This window comes from Solanum tuberosum, unplaced genomic scaffold, assembly GCF_000226075.1.
Source record: "Solanum tuberosum cultivar DM 1-3 516 R44 unplaced genomic scaffold, SolTub_3.0 scf00457, whole genome shotgun sequence".
Classification (NCBI taxonomy): domain Eukaryota; kingdom Viridiplantae; phylum Streptophyta; class Magnoliopsida; order Solanales; family Solanaceae; genus Solanum; species Solanum tuberosum.
Genome location: NW_006239380.1, coordinates 348,248 through 365,800, shown reverse-complemented (window position 1 = coordinate 365,800; position 17,553 = coordinate 348,248). Strand labels below are relative to the sequence as shown.

The 17,553-nt window shown below is 28.0% G+C and overlaps 2 protein-coding genes across 2 annotated transcripts; both read left to right on the top strand.

Annotated features, from left to right (window-relative positions):
* Positions 1-5,756: 5,756 nt before the first annotated feature.
* LOC102604935 (glutaredoxin-C1-like) lies at positions 5,757-6,220 on the top strand. The gene has a single exon (XM_006363718.2). The coding sequence runs from the start codon at positions 5,858-5,860 to the stop codon at positions 6,218-6,220; it is 363 nt and encodes a 120-aa protein (XP_006363780.1). The 5' UTR covers positions 5,757-5,857.
* Positions 6,221-16,923: 10,703 nt separating this feature from the next.
* On the top strand, positions 16,924-17,351 carry LOC102578615 (glutaredoxin-C1-like). Its single transcript, XM_006363722.2, has one exon. It carries the CDS (start codon positions 16,989-16,991, stop codon positions 17,349-17,351), a length of 363 nt encoding a protein of 120 aa, XP_006363784.1. The 5' UTR covers positions 16,924-16,988.
* The last annotated feature ends 202 nt before the right edge of the window (positions 17,352-17,553 follow it).

Here is a 17,553-nt window from a genome sequence, read left to right as displayed (position 1 = left end):
GCAAGATGTGACCTATACAACAAATATCTTCAAAATAAATACAACATATATTGATTATATATAAAAACAAATCAATCTAGTTGCGGTAATGGTATAAACAGTACCTCCTGGATCTAATGTGCTAGCTATCAACATTGTGCCTTCGTATGTTGATTTTAAATGTGTACCATCCACGACTACTATTGGTCGACAATACTCCCAGCCTCTTATACTTGCATCAAGTGCTGTAAATGAATATAAAAAATGATTTTCATCTGTTTTTTTATAATTCACAATTGTCCCTGGATATGTCTTCTCCAATATATATAGATATGTTGGAATTTTTCCATATGATTCGGCAGGGTCACCTCTTAATGTCTCGAAAGCTTTTTTTTTACCTCTCCATGCTTGCATGTATGTTAATGAAATACCATGTATCCTTAGCATGTCTGCTTGTATGTCTGTTGGTGTGTAAACGGTCTTCAGATCGACATACTTTTCAACCAACATTGCCCCAAGCACACCACTTGTTGATTGTCGCTTTGATTGAATCCGGTCCTTCAATGGACAAGAATGTGTATCATAGAATTTCCTCACTTTGAATAACTTTGAATTATTTAAACATGAGGATTTAAAAACCCATGAACAGTTTTCTGTACCACACTTTAGATAGTAACTGCAAAAACTCATGCATATTTAATACATGGTAAGTTGTTAAAATATATTGATAATTTTTAAAATCAACATATATAATAACTCACCAGGTAGGACTTGATCTTTTTGCAACGAAACAAAACTCTCTTAGAAATGCATATCGCTTCATAACTTCCGATATTGTTTGCTTGTTTATATAAACTTGATCCTCGGCCACCAAATAGTGTTGAGGATTTGAAATTATTTCAGTTCCTTCAGATTCTTCAATATAACATTCCAAAATTGGATTCATGTTAGTCAAACATAGTGTGTTGGATCCCAAAATATGTTGACGTGTTGTTTAGACATTTGTTTGGTACTCAATGGATTCCATAGCTTTGTCCACACATGTCACACATAAAGGATATTTTGAAAAGAAATCTGAATTGCATCTCTTTTGGTCGAAATAAACTTGCACTCCATTATCGTTATGTATCTTCATTGGTGGAGATGGACCACTCACGAAATACCTTAGTTCCAAATGATAAATTGTTGTGTCCACTCCCAATTATGAAGATATAGCTGTAATCAAGCCTTCGTATTTGGTGGTTGGATCATACATAACTCCTTCAATATTGTAATCCACGTAATTGCCTGTTTAAAATAACAAATTCTTTGTTAATATTAAAAGGAACTTTCAAAATTACTTACTACAGTCATCAAACTATTTAGATTTGTTTATACATTGATTTTCGTTGGTATATAGCCATTTATTGAAATACCAAAGTATTTACTAAAATTTTAACCATTTAATTATCTTTAAAAAACAGCCAAAGAAATACCAAAGTATTTTACCAATATTTTAACCATATAATAAACGTAAAAAAAACAGTCAAAGATTACATACCCTTAAACCAATTTTTAAAATTTATGATTTTATCAGGTTACCATCAGTAAATGTACGAATTATTTTTCACATTATTATTTACACCAATTCACATACTTAAAATTCACTAAAATATGTACCATAAGTTTATTACGAGGTTCTAATTATATACCATAGATCGTCAAACTTGTAGTTTTTGACACCACCAATTACACCAAATTATTTATTATTACACTCACTTTAATATACGTTCATATGTAAGATAATATAAATTTGACCAAACAATACACCAAATCATGCATCAGTCTATTTGTTTGGTGTCAGCTATTAGTGACAATTATACCAGATCACATACCTAAACAAATACAGAAATACATATTGCAAACTTATTGATATAAATTATTTGCTACCACACGGCACACATCATACCAATTAAACCTAAATTTTAACAAAAAAACAAATTTTACACATCAGTGTACAACAAAATCATATGAAATTGTTGAAATTACACCAAAATTTGGACGATCCCGAACATCAACCAAATTGTATGAATTAATTTACACCAAAATTGACAAAATAAACAAAAACGAATAACTACCAAAAAGTAACAAAATAGATATTTGTGAAAAATACAAATTCAACCACGTAATAAAATAATCATGAGAATTATTTTTATATAATTACATGCTGAGTCCCATCGCCCGTTGTGTTGAATTAGAATTGAGAAATTATTGGTATGCAGTTTTTTCAATAATCGTTCTTTGTTTGGCCGATTTTTGAGAAAGGAGTTATGTTTTTGGTAGGAAACCTCTATTTATGGGAGATAATATATAGCATATTTGAATAAATTAGGGAAGGTAAAATTATTGGAGAAATTTATGGGAAGTGGGATAAGCATGGCTGATTTGGAAAATCTTTTTTTTTTAAATTTAAATTCTACTTTTGAAAAAAAAAGTATTGCTATATAATTGGGAAAAAAAGTATTGCTATGTTGGTGTAAATACAATTGTTAATTTGTATACTTAAAAAATCCGCCCTAAAAAAATGACTTTTTACCAATTCACACGAAACTTTTGATATAAAATTTGCTTTACTTGAAATTCTTGTCAAGTTCTTACAATAAAACTCAAGTAATAAAAAGTACTACTTACATTTAAATAAAAATAATAATTATACATTTCTGTCAATAATCTTACGAGAGTGGATTTAGATTTTTTCCATTAAATTACTATATTGAAATTCTATTTGTTTATCAAATGTCATGAAAAAGATGATATATTTTCCATTCAACAACAAAAAAAGCACCCGCAATAAAATAATCAAACATCATATAAGTAAAAAAAAAAAAAATTGAAAACAATATATAAGCTATAGAATACTATTTTATAAAGTTATAAATAAAAGATTGAGATTCTTGACCAAAAATATGAGATGACTTCATCTAGTTAATCCCTAGTTCTACTATACATATAAATTTGATCATTTCTTTTGTATCAAAATTTCTAATGCCTCTATTTATAGGACATAATATGAAATATCAAAAGATATCATGAGCATGACTATTAACATGAATTGTCATTTATGATTATCAAAAGTCATGAGAGTTTCCACAAATAAAGACAATTAAGTTTTTATATTAAAGAATATGAATAAATGGAGTAGTAATTGACTCATTCATTTTTATACAATAATAATAAAAAATAAAAATAAAAAAAAATGTCAAAAAATGAGGGAAAAAAAAGATAAATAGAATCATTGGCCAAAGAGAGGCGCCACATCACTTTTCTTTTATCTAGCTTTATATTATATATAGATTTAATTAAATTATAATAATTTTAAAAATGTAAATCAATAATTTTTTATAATATTAGTTAAGAACATATGTTTATTAATTAATATATTTTCAAAAGACAATACATGTCTTAAATATTCAATTTAATATCATTTACAAAAGTCTTTATTTGTCTAATATAAAATTTTAATTTTAGATAATTAATTTTTATTTTTTAAAATTCAATATAACCTTATGATTACACATGTGCAACCAGTATACTTGTTATTACACTGTGGCAAACAAACGGGTCATCGTGATTACTATGTTTGTTACTATCCTAGTGATTACACAAATTCCAATTACCTGGTGGGCTATCCAAACAGACCTTACGTCTTCAACTAATTTACTATACAAAAGTGAGTAACTATATATTAAAGGAAAATGTTTTTTTGTGTGGAATTTGAACGCTTTAACTAATCTGAAGTTGTTTAAGTTATATGACGTTATTAGACCATTCTGTTTTAGAGGGAACAAGTTAAGAATATAACTATTGGTGATATTAAATTATATCAACAAACTTAAATCTTCTTAAAGAGAACGAGATATTCGAACATCTGAGACAACGTTGGGTGATGACTTGATGTGTTGTTAGAAAGAGCCGTGGCTCAATATGTTACCGTTTCTAGAGATAAAAATAAAAACGACACGTGAAGTTTGTATCGTGTCCCCCTTTCAATAAATGCCGCATAACCTATACATTGTACTATCAATTTATTACTCTCTAATGACTTTTATCACATCTTTTTTTTATACACGTGGCACCTTTAGTTACTAATGAGAGGTTAAATTTTGTGGAAGATAGAGAATTTTCTTATAAAATTGGTTAGTTTTTTTCTAATTTGTCTTTTAATTATGATTAAAAGTTTTCTTAAATTAATTTAATCTAAATCTTTAAATTTTAGATATGACAAATATCACTCATCTAATTATGTAATTGAAGAAATAGAAAGAAGGTGTAATGAAAAGCAATCAAATTTGTGTAAAAGACTCCAAGTTGCTAATTAATGAACTTAATTTTCTTTCTGTCTAACAATACTTGTCCACTATTGATTTAATATATTTTTAAAGAAATTATAAATAAAAAGATAATTTTAGTATCACTCTTTGAATATAATAAATACAATATCTTAAAAAATATAATAGAGAAATGACTATAATTAATAATAAAAGTAATTAGGAACTAAATATAAAAATCATTGATTTCATAAAGTGAATAAATATTTTTGGTCATCCCAAAATAATAGATGGATAATTATTATTAGACGGAAGGAATATAGCATAAGTAACACTCTTTCTTGTCCATATTAACTACTCAATGTTTTTAGTTTGAAGATATTTCTTAGGAAATTTATTCACCTTAGAAAGTGAAAATGTGTTTGAAAGGATAAAAATACACTTATCTAAATTAAAATACATATCTTTTGATATGATTAATATCTTCGTAAAATATTTTAGTATCTTTTTTTTTTTTTATATCAATAGTCACTTACTCTCTCTGTTAGTATCTACTTGAAAGTTAAATTACATGAATTTTAATTAATATTTTAAGATATATTTTTATTATATTAATATGACATAAATTACAACTTATAATTTTTTTAAATATAATTTCAAATATCTAAAAGTTAAATATTAAATTAATTCAATTTTTAAAAATTAATTAAATTAATTGATAGGTAGGTAAAAATGTACTCCTTGGCTATTGACGTAATGCTTTTGAGTTTATTTATTATTTTAAAGACATAAACACCACAGCCGCCGCTTTCCATTAAAGGCTCTTTTCTCAAACCTTTTTTTTCGGCTATATACACACACTTTTTAGCGTCTTTATTTTAATGATATAAGTACTTGCTTCGTTCATTTTTACTATATTTTGAGATATTTAATACTTCATTCGTTCCTAATTATTTATTCATTTTTCCTTTTATAGTTGTTTCTATTAGTTTGAAAAAGGTAGAACTTTTCATCCACTTCATAAGTAATAGGGGTAAAATGGTAAACTCACAATGTCATTAATTGATTTCTTAATAGGTGTGTCAATTCAAAAGTGGACAAGTAATTAGGGACATATGGAGTAATATTTATTTAATTTATAAATTTAATAAATAATTTATTATTTTGGGACTATTTTATCCTTATTATTAAATACTATTTTTTTTTTAATAATAGATGATTTATATTTAAAAGTAATTTTGTAAAATTATTTACTGCTTTTTAATTTCGATAATAAGTCAATAATGAACTACTATGATTGAAAACAAACAAAGGGAGTACTATTTACCAACAAAAGAATTTAGTTCGATATATCTCATGCACCAAACGACAATAAATAATCCCTTTATCTTAGGACACTATATATACCCTTGAATTTCTTTCATATGTCCTCATCATTCCAACAAACTCAAATTCCTTAAATACCTTTTGTAAAATCATATTTTAATTTTTTCCATCTAATTTTATTACCAATACTAGTGCATGCACAACTAATTGATCTCAACACACATACAAAAAAATAAATTGTGACAATGCAATATCAAAACACTAGGGCAAGGCAAAGGTCATCGTCTTCGGACTCGTTGGAGAGGGTGGCTAGGCTAGCATCAGGAAGTGCGGTGGTGTTATTTAGCTCGAGTAGTTGTTGCATGTGCCATGCAATGAAGAGGTTGTTTTGTGAGCTCGGGGTGAGCCCGATGGTGTACGAGTTAGACCAAGACCCTAATGGAAAAGGGATGGAGAGGGCGCTTTCCAAGCTTATTGGCAACTCACCGGCCATACCGGTTGTGTTCATAGGTGGTGAACTAATCGGATCGATGGATAGAGTTATGGCTTCTCATATTAATGGCACTCTTGTACCACTTCTCAAAGAAGCCGGAGCTCTTTGGCTGTAACAATCTTTCATTTTTAGTCTGTTAAGAAAAATGAATGATCATATTCTTCTATTTTCGAATATATTGTAACTTTTAATTAACTTCCTATTTTGTCCTTAGTCATGACATGCTCTCCATAAACATAAAATGTAATGATATATTTAAGGTCACGAATTTTCAATCGAATATTTTTGTTTTTTAAATTTCATGTTTAGCTAAATATCGACGTATCATATGAAGTAGATGGTGGATTATTACTAAAAGAAGCATGTCAAGATCAAGGGATTTTTTGCTTGTTTAATTTAATGAGCTTTAATAGTAGTAGTTAGGTTAGGTAAAGTTAGAAATATCTGGTAATATACCTAATAGTATTATTGTGGCAATCTGGTTAGTGCCTGACCATACATTTAGTCCATTCCTCTTTTTCTACAATTTGGATGGTTGAATTTAGAGGAATTGATTGAAATTAACAATAATCCTTGATATATATTACTCTAATAACCTAACATAAATAGTTGACAAAATTATCCACTGTAACATAGTCGGAAACGTACGAACGTACGACTACAATAGGGCGGAGAGGTGCCAAGCGACACTACTTCGTCGGAAAATTATGTTATAAGTTAGAATTTGATTTAATTGACACCTCTTAACATATTCGGTTGACTTAATAAAAATTTTGATTCCGTCATTTTTCATATAAAGAAGAGAATTATTAAAAGATTGACAAATCTAGAATATTCTCTTAAAAGAAAAAACTAAATGACTTAAATATAATAAACTTAATTTTTTAAAATAATTTTTTAAGACTTCAATTTATATTTAATTTTAGACCACTAATATATTTGAACCGCTTCAACAATAACATCAATCGAAAAATGACGATTTTCTAATAATGGATCCAATCGATCTCAATATAGCAGTAAGTACCATTTCCATCATTAAATTTATGAGCACTGCTAATTGGCAAGACAGAATTTTGACACGAATTGCCATGACATGAGTAAATGACGAAAATGTCCCTTTGGCTCCAAAACCACTTGTATTTCCCTCCAAAAAAGAAAACCACTTGTATGAGGCTTTTATTGGCTGCCAAATGTACAAATGGGACCCATACCTTAACTATTTCATTTTCTTTCATCTTCTTACTCTTTTTCATTCATTTTTAAAAAAATTCCTTCGACTTTCTTTTTTCCTCCTCTACGTTACTTCATTTGTCAGAGTTATAAAGAATTTTTAAGACTTGCCCAAAATGTCTAATATGCATATTTTACGGTATTATTTATTTGAAGAGAAAAAATAAAGTGAAATGTGGCGAGAAAATTTTGAATTAATTTTTGAACGAAATGGAAGAAATTGAAGGTAATAAAATTACAAATAAAAAAATCGTAAAATTTTGCGTATTAATTTCTTGAACCTTTTATTTTTCTGTACGTATTTTATAGAATGATATATACGAAATATGAGAATTTAGATATTTTGTTTTGTGTTTGTTTATAAAAGATTATACATTGATTTTTTTAATATAACTTTTTTCATCATATATAAATTTTTTTAAAATTAAAAAAATGTTATAAATATTTTTAAAAAAAAATTCTTTGTTCTATTCATGTATTTCTCTTTATAATAATCAAGTTATTTGCATTTACTTCATATTTTAATTTATATATTTATTTTAAGAATGTCAAGAATGAATTTTCATGTTCAAAATAACTTATGTCTTTTTAATTGATTATTTTTATTTAAATCAAGCATCATCAAGACATAGTATATCACAACTAAATTTTTAACTTTTTGTAAAAAAATAAAATCGTTGGAACGAATTTATCATATTTCTTAGAAATAATTAAATTCTTAGATAATGCATACATTTTTTTGAAGGACCCTATATATAATTAGATCAATTTCTTACATTATCATATATATTCTAATCGACCAAAACCAAATAGAAAAAAAAATAAAAAAAATAAAGTGATAAAAAAATTGACTGAATTAATTTGACTTAATTTCAACGTTTGAAAAATCAAATTATCGACCAAAACCAAATAGAAAAAAAAATAAAAAAAATTAAAGTGATAAAAAAAATTGACTTAATTTCAACATTTCAAAAATCAAATTAATTTATTTAATAAAAAAATTAACTAAACTAAATCACAGCTAATTCTACTAAAAATAATTAAATTTCAGCATTTGATAAATAAACTAATTAATACGAAAAATAATAAAATTACAAAAAGAAACGGAAAAGAAGAAGAAGATATGGAATTGGAGAAAAATAATAAAGAAATGGAGCCTTTTAGCTTCTTCTTTTTAGTGGGACCCAATTTTCACCTGGCAAAATATGAAAGGATCTCATACAAGTATTGTCTGACACGTAATAAGTGTGCCTCACACATAATAATTTTTTTCTTAAAAGTATTAAAAGTGGTTTTACTTTTGAGGGTAATTTAGGTACACGAAATAAATAAATTTACCTAAATATCCTTAACTTTTCACCAAAATTACAAAAATACCTGATTTTTGTTGCTCATGTCATTTCGTGCCAAAAATCTGTCTTGTAAATTCTATTTTCCGTAAATTTATATCTCTTGTATGTACACTAGTATCAGTAGTATGCCAGCATGCGCAGAAGAGTAACTATTTGGGCTAATAAATTCGAAACGACAAAAGTGAATAATATGTAATCCTATTAAATAGGAGTAGTAGCACAAATGCCAGCAGCCAGCAGCCAGTACAGCCTCTACACACTACTCCTAAAAATATTTTTTATATTTCGTCCACTTTTAATTGTTATAATTCCATTTTTTGAGTTAAATTATAAAATTTTGATTAATATTTTCTGATGTATTTTTTCATCATATTGATATTCAAAAAATTACAATTTATAGTACTTTTCGTATATTTTTTGAATATCTAAATTTGTTGTTTAAAATATTGAATTAATGTAATCTAATTTAAATTTTAAAATTAGTCAAATTAACTTTCGAAAAGTACAACATGACAAATAAAAATAGACGGAGGGAGTAACGTTTTCTCTTTATTTATCTATGTTATAGAAAATTAAGTCAAGTTTATGATTTGCTTCTCATATTATTTTTATGATTAAATAATTGTATAAAGTAATATTGAGCAAAAGCACAGTTTGAATATGTGGTACGTTGGGAAAGACGAGCACAAACAAAGGTGTATGACATGGCAATAAAGGAACAAAATTCAACTATAAACTTTATCTTCTATTTGAACCGACAACAAATTCAAGCTCAAACATTGTTTGGGGCAGCAAGCATATAACCAAAAGCAAACAAGACAAGCAAATATAAATCAACAACACGAGACATCAAGATTACGTGGAAAACTTTTTCGGAGTGAAGAGTAAAAATTACGGGGACAAAAGCTACATTATAATCAACAAGAGTTACAAATGTGTTCTCCAAAATGACCAACAAATAAGTGTCAAATAATGAGCAACAACTTCTAGAAGATAGCACCAAAAACTAGAGAAGTAAAAATGAGTAAAATCACCAAAACACAACTTTTGTTCACGAGATAAAATCTAGAGCTACAGAGCTCCAAAACCACCACTCTCAGTTCCCAATCAAAGATTAAGTTTAAAGGAAATGAGCTGTCAAAAAATTAGCTCAATCGAACAAGAAACGAAACGGAAATCGTGATTTGAAAGTGGCTGCTAAGGCTGAAAATAGGGGAACAAAAATCTGTACTCTTTTCTCACTTTTCTCTCTTGTTGTGGTTGCACGCTGATCTCTCTTTTTATTTCTTTTAAAATAAGACCTAAAAGATGTCTTACATATGCACCATAAAGTATTGAGCTTATGAACAAAAGTGGGTTAGTCAAAATTAGATTTATATTTACCCACATAGAAAGGGGGGAAAAAATAATCCAAAATCCAACAATTCTCCCCCTCCCGACTATGTGGAGGAGACCGTCATCCCGATGATCATGCAATATTCTTCAAACTTCCCTCTTGACAAAGCTTTAATCATTATGTCGGAATCATTATCATCAGTATGGAATTTTATAAGTTCAAAAAACTTAGAATTCAACACATCTCGAATCCAATGATATTTCACATCAGTGTGTTTAGATCGATCATGAAATCTAGAATTCTTGCCAAGGTGAATAGAACTTTGACTGTCGCAATAAAGCACATACATCTCTTGAACACAATCAAGTTCCCCCAAAAATCTATTCATCCAGATTAACTCTTTACAAGCTTTAACAACAACAATAAACTCAGCTTCTGTAATAGATAAAGCAACATATTGTTGCAATTTTGATTGCCAAGGCACAGGTCCTGCAAAAGTAATCAAGTATCTTGAAGTAACTTATGAGTATCAACATCACCAATATCTAAATTAGTGTAACCAAAGAAAATAGATTTTTTTGTCCCAAAACACAAACTCAGACTAGAAGTTCCACAAACATATCTCATAATCCACTTTACAATATTCCAATGCTCTCTTCCTGGATTAGAAAGAAAACAATATGAGCAATATCTGATCTTGTACACATCATTGCATACATCAAAGTATCAACAACTGAAGCATAAGGAACCTTTTTCATATCTTCCTTCTCGCCATCACTGGAAGGACAAAACTTAGTGCTCAATTTAAAGTGCATAGCAAAAGGTGTATTGACAACTTTAGCTTTTTCCCCTTTGAACCTACGAAGTACTTTATGAATTTGCAAATTACTTTCTAAATAAACATCTCTTGTGATAATCATAACTTTTTGGCGGACGATCTGCATGCCAAAAATTTGCCTTGATGATCCCAAATCTTTCGTAGCAAAGGACTCATTCAACTCTTGAGTCAACCTTTTAATCTTTGACCAACAAGAAGCATGTCATCACATAAAGCAAAATAATGATACAGTTACCATCAAAGAATTTTTGCTCAAAAACACAATGGTCGGAAGAAGTTTTCTTGAAGCCCTACTGACTCATAAAAGAATCAATTTTTTTGTACCATTGTCTCAAAGCTTGTTTTATACCATATAAGTTCTTCTTTAATTTGCAAACATCATTCTTTTTTTTCTTGACTTCAAAACCTTCTCCATATAAATTCTTTATCTAAATCGACATGGAGAAAAATAGTTTTAGTATTCATTTGCTCAATCTCTAAATTTAGAATTGCATCCTAGCTTGAAACCACATGAACATATGACATCTTCACAATCAGAGAGAATATCTCATCACAATCAACTTCTTTTTTTCTACTTAAACTCCTTCACAGCTAGTCTAGCCTTGTACCGTGGAATTGAGTTGTCATCTTCATGTTTCACCTTGAAAATTCATCTGTTTTTCAAAGCTTTATTGTCTTTAGGTAGCTTAACCAAATCAAAGGTATGATTATTATGTAGAGACTTGATTTCATCTTCGATAGCATCAAATCACATTTCTGTTTCTTCACTTTTCATGACCTCTTCAAGACTCTCAAGTTCTCCCCCGTCGGTTAAGAGTACATAATCATTGGAAAAATAATGAGATGAGGTATTTTTCATTTAGTAATTATTTTGAGAGAACTCTCTGAAACATAAATAAAGTTGGTTGTTGATCAACTACATCATCTTGCATTGATGCATCAACATCATACCGATCATTCTGAATATGATCACCATCTTCATTATCAACTTGATTTTCTTCAGGTGCAATAGGCAAAAAAACTTGATGAACATCAACTGAGCTCTCATTACTCTGAGAATTAACTTTCTCAACTTTGTCAAGATCTTCAAAGAACACAATATCACAGTTTCTAACAAGTTTCTTCTTAACTGGATCATAGAAATGATAATCAAATTTATCATAATCATAACCAACAAAGATACATTCCTAGTTTTAACATCCAACTTTGACCTCTCATCCTTAGGAACATGCATAGAGGTTTTACACCCAAATACTTTAGATGATCATAAGAGACATTCTTATCAGATCAAAATATGTCAGGGATATCACCATTCAAAGCAATAGTAGAGAAATAAATTGATGATATAGGTAGCCGTATTTAGTGCTTCTTTCTAAAAGGAATCTGATTGCTTAGCATTTGAAAACAAACATCTAACCCTCTTAATTAAAGTTATGTTCATCCTTTCTACTAAACCATTTAGCTGAGGAGCTTTTGGAATAGTTTTCTGATATCGCATACCCTGCTCTCTACAATTTTTATCAAAAAGATCAATATATGCACCACCATTATCTGAAAAGATGCATTTCAATTATTTTCCCGATTTGTCTCTCAATCAAGGCCTGAAAATTCTTGAACACATCAAGTACTTGATCTTGGACTTCAAATAGAATACCCTAAATTTGTGATAATGATCATCAATAAAAGTCACAAAGTAAAGTGCACACCATGAGATCTTACCTTTAATAGGATCACACAAATCAGAATATACCAACTCCAGAAAATCAAGATTTCTTAAAAGTGGATGACTCTAAAAATAAATACTTTTCTATTTACCGGCTAAATAACGAACACATTTCTTCAACTTTACTTGTTCCACTCCAGAAAGCAAATTCTTTTCAGCCAAATTATCAATCCCCTTCTCGCTCATATGACTCAGCCTTCTATGCTATAACTCTGATGAAGTATCATTCTCCACCAAATATACCGAGCCTCTAAAAGTAGAGCCCTAAAATACAAACAAGTTAGATAACACTTCACCTCGAGCCACAATCATTGAAGCCCTTAGTAAGATTCCTCTGACCAGCACCAATAGTGTTAACATAGCCCTCATCATCAAGGTTATCTATAGAAATAAAATTCAAGCGAATAACTGGAGAATGCTTGACATTGTTGAGAACTAGTCTCAAATCATTGTTACTTTCCAAGAAAATGGTGCCAATGCCAATTACCTCAACCTCAATATCTTTGCCCATTTTCAACATTTCAAAATTACTTGAAGTGTAAGAAGAGAAAAATTCCTTCTTAGGTGTGACATGTGAAGTAGTACCAGAATTCACAAATTAGCTAGACTTATCATAAATAAGATTAATGACATTTTCATCACAAGCAACAAGAAGATCACCCTTAGTAACAATAACAACACGATTTTCATTATCGCCATCTTTCTTTTGTTGTCTTATATTTCTTGTACTTATATCAATATTTCTTGATATACCAATTTTTTTGTGGCAACAGTCACATGTAAAATTCTTGTATTTAAACTTTGACTTCCCTTTACTTTTATCTTTCTCATTTTGACCTCTAAATTAGTTCCATGTCTTTAGTAACCAAAACATCAGAATGTAAAACCAATGAAGATAAGTCTTGAGATCTTCTTCTCATCTCTTCATTTAAGAAACCACTTTTATCATATTTCATAGTTACAGCACCACTGGGAGCATAATTAGTCAAAGAAATTTGAAGAGTTTCAAAAGAGTCTGGCACAGTATTAAAAAGTCAAAGCCATGTATTTCTTCATCAAATTTTACACTTATTTTGGACAACTGGTCAATGACACCCTGAAAATCATTTATATGATCAGAAATAAGATTGCCCTCTTTATATATGATATTCATCAATTGTTTCAGTAGAAACAACTTGTTATACTCAGTCTTTGAAGCAAAGAGTGTCTCAAGCTTATCATATAAACTTCTAACATGTGTATCATTCATAATGTCATTTCTAACATTATCTTCAACCCATTATATGATATAGTCATAAACCTGTAAGTGCTCAAATTTTTAATCATCATTGATTAACTCAAGTTTATTAGAAGCGAACACATTTAAATGCATTTTCATGATAAATAAAAGATCTTTTATCTTGCCTCTCCAAATATGATAATTGCTACTATTCAAAAACGTCATCTTGCTCATATTTGGATCTATCATTGAAATAGACAATTAACAAAAACATAATGCTCTGATTTTGAAAGATAAAAGAAACTGAAGACATAGAACATGTTGAACAACCTAGTCCAATCAATGTGTACAACAGAGTTAGAGTCACACTAGGATTAAGCTACTTATATCGACTAGGATGCTACTTCTTGTACTAGCTGAAGTTGATTACGATTAGATTACGACTAGGATTAGATTATTTATAATTGCATTATTATTATATTAGTAATAATTATTGTACTAGGACTCTAAGTATAGTTAATTCACGACTCTACACCTTATATAAGGAGCATGTACTCAACAATTTTAATCATCAATACAATCCTTGATTTCTCTAATCCTAGACGTGAGAATTCTACATGGTATCAGAGCTTAAAATCTCTTCCGATCTCTGTGTACTAATCAAAAAAAGGAAGAAAAAAAGAACCATATGTTCAACTGCAATGGCCCCTTCTACCAACATATGTCTGCCTCATCACTTCACCAACTCATTGCCGCTTGCTCTCTCAAACTTAATCTAACAGACTACCTCATATGGAGTTCACAAATATCTCAATTGGTTCAGGTCATGAGACTAACATATCTCATCACAGAGAATGAACCAACTAAAAGTAGTTGTTCCACTGAACAGACTGTTGGGAAAATTGTAGCGGTTGAGATGGATGCAAAAGTTAGTGGCAACATTGATGATTGGAAGATAAAGATGTGTTTCTAAGGAGTTGGATCTCAGGCACTTTGAAAGAAGAAAACATGTACCTAATTGTCAGTCAGCAAAAGATAAGGAGTTTCAGCTTACACAACAACTATACAGTTTTAGGCTAGGAACAAAAAAGATTGATGAATACATCAAGTAATTCTTGTATTCTTGTACTGGATGAAGTCGACTAGAATTAGATTACGACTAGGATTAGATTATTTTTAACTGTAGTATTATTATATTAATAATAGTTATTGTAGTAGGACTCTAAAATAGTTAACTTAGGACTATACAATTCTCTTCCTATAATAGGAGAATGTACTCAACAATTTTGATCATCAATAAAATCCTTAATTTCTCTAATCCTAAATGTGAGTATTCTACAATGATACCACTTTTCCTTCTATCAATATCAAAATGTGACGCTAAATTGCAGAAATGGTGTGTCTATCTTTCCAAGTGAAAGATTATTGCATTTGATTTTTGGGATTTGTCCAATTTATTGAAAAGTTCTAAAAAGTATTAATTCTCTAAAAATCATTGTCACCACAAAATATAAAATTCTTTCATACATTGAAACACAAGTAGTTAGACAACACGATAAGACCCAACTTCGAAAATACTAGGAAAAAGAATACTTGTACCCCCAAAAAGATAAATTATTTACGAGTGACTATCCCCTTACTTTTATACTCATTTCGATTTTTAACAATTAATGCACGTGTACTGCTTGATATCATCAAAGTATATATGTACTCTGATGATGATAAGAGGAAGAAGCAATGCTTTAGTGAAAATACTACTCAATTACTCTTTGATATATATATATATATATATATATATATATATATATATATATATATATATATATATATATATATATATATATATATATATATATATATATATATATATATATATATATATATATATATATATATATATATATATATATATATATATATATATATATATATATATATATATATATATATATATATATATATATATATATATATATATATATATATATATATATATATATATATATATATATATATATATATATATATATATATATATATATATATATATATATATATATATATATATATATATATATATATATATATATATATATATATATATATATATATATATATATATATATATATATATATATATATATATATATATATATATATATATATATATATATATATATATATATATATATATATATATATATATATATATATATATATATATATATATATATATATATATATATATATATATATATATATATATATATATATATATATATATATATATATATATATATATATATATATATATATATATATATATATATATATATATATATATATATATATATATATATATATATATATATATATATATATATATATATATATATATATATATATATATATATATATATATATATATATATATATATATATATATATATATATATATATATATATATATATATATATATATATATATATATATATATATATATATATATATATATATATATATATATATATATATATATATATATATATATATATATATATATATATATATATATATATATATATATATATATATATATATATATATATATATATATATATATATATATATATATATATATATATATATATATATATAAGATTTGTTGAAAATATGTCTCACAATATTACAAAAACAAAATAGATAATTATGTTATCTCAAGAGCACCACCGGTCACAAATAAAGTTGTGTCGCACTTATTTTGTACCTTGGCTATTGACGTAATCCCTTGAGTTTATAATTTATTAAAGTCATAAATACCACAGCTGCCGCCTTCCATTAAAGCCTTTTTTTATCAAACCGTTTTTTTGCGGCTATATATTGGCTATTGCACTTTAAGTGTCTTAAATTTAATTACATTCTCACCAACAAAAGAATTTAGTTCGATATGTCCCATGCACCAACAAACAATAAATAAACGCTTTCTCTTGATTAAATAAAAAACACTATATATACCCTTGAATTTCTTCCTAATATTTCCTCATCAATATTCCACAAAACTCAAATTCCTTGTATACATTTTGTAAGATCATATTTTTTTTCCATCTAATTTTATCACCAATAGTCCAATACTAGTGCATGCTCAACTAATTGATCAACACACACACAAAAAAAAAGTGTGACAATGCAATACCAAAACACTAGGGCAAGGCAAAGGTCATCGTTTTCGGACTCATTGGAGAGGGTGGCTAGGCTAGCATCACGAAGCGCGGTGGTGATATTTAGCTCGAGTAGTTGTTGCATGTGCCATGCAATAAAGATGTTGTTTTGTGAGCTCGGTGTGAGCCCGATGGTGTACGAATTAGACCAAGACCCGAATGGAAGAGGGATGGAGAGGGCGCTTTACAAGCTTCTTGGAAACTCACCCGCCATACCGGTAGTGTTCATAGGTGGTGAATTAATCGGACCGATGGATCGAGTTATGACTTCTCATATTAATGGCACTCTTGTCCCTCGTCTCAAAGACGCCGGAGCTCTCTGGCTATGACACTCTTTCCTTTATAATTTGTTGTTAAAAAAAAAGGAATGAGAAAATTTCTATCTTCGAAAATATTAAAACTTTTATTAATTTCCTATTATGCCCTTTGTCATGACAATTGACATGCTCTTTGTAACCATGAAAATGTCTATGTTAAAAGCCATGAATTTTAAGACATTTTTAGTATGTGTGCGGAATGTTTTTCTTTCTT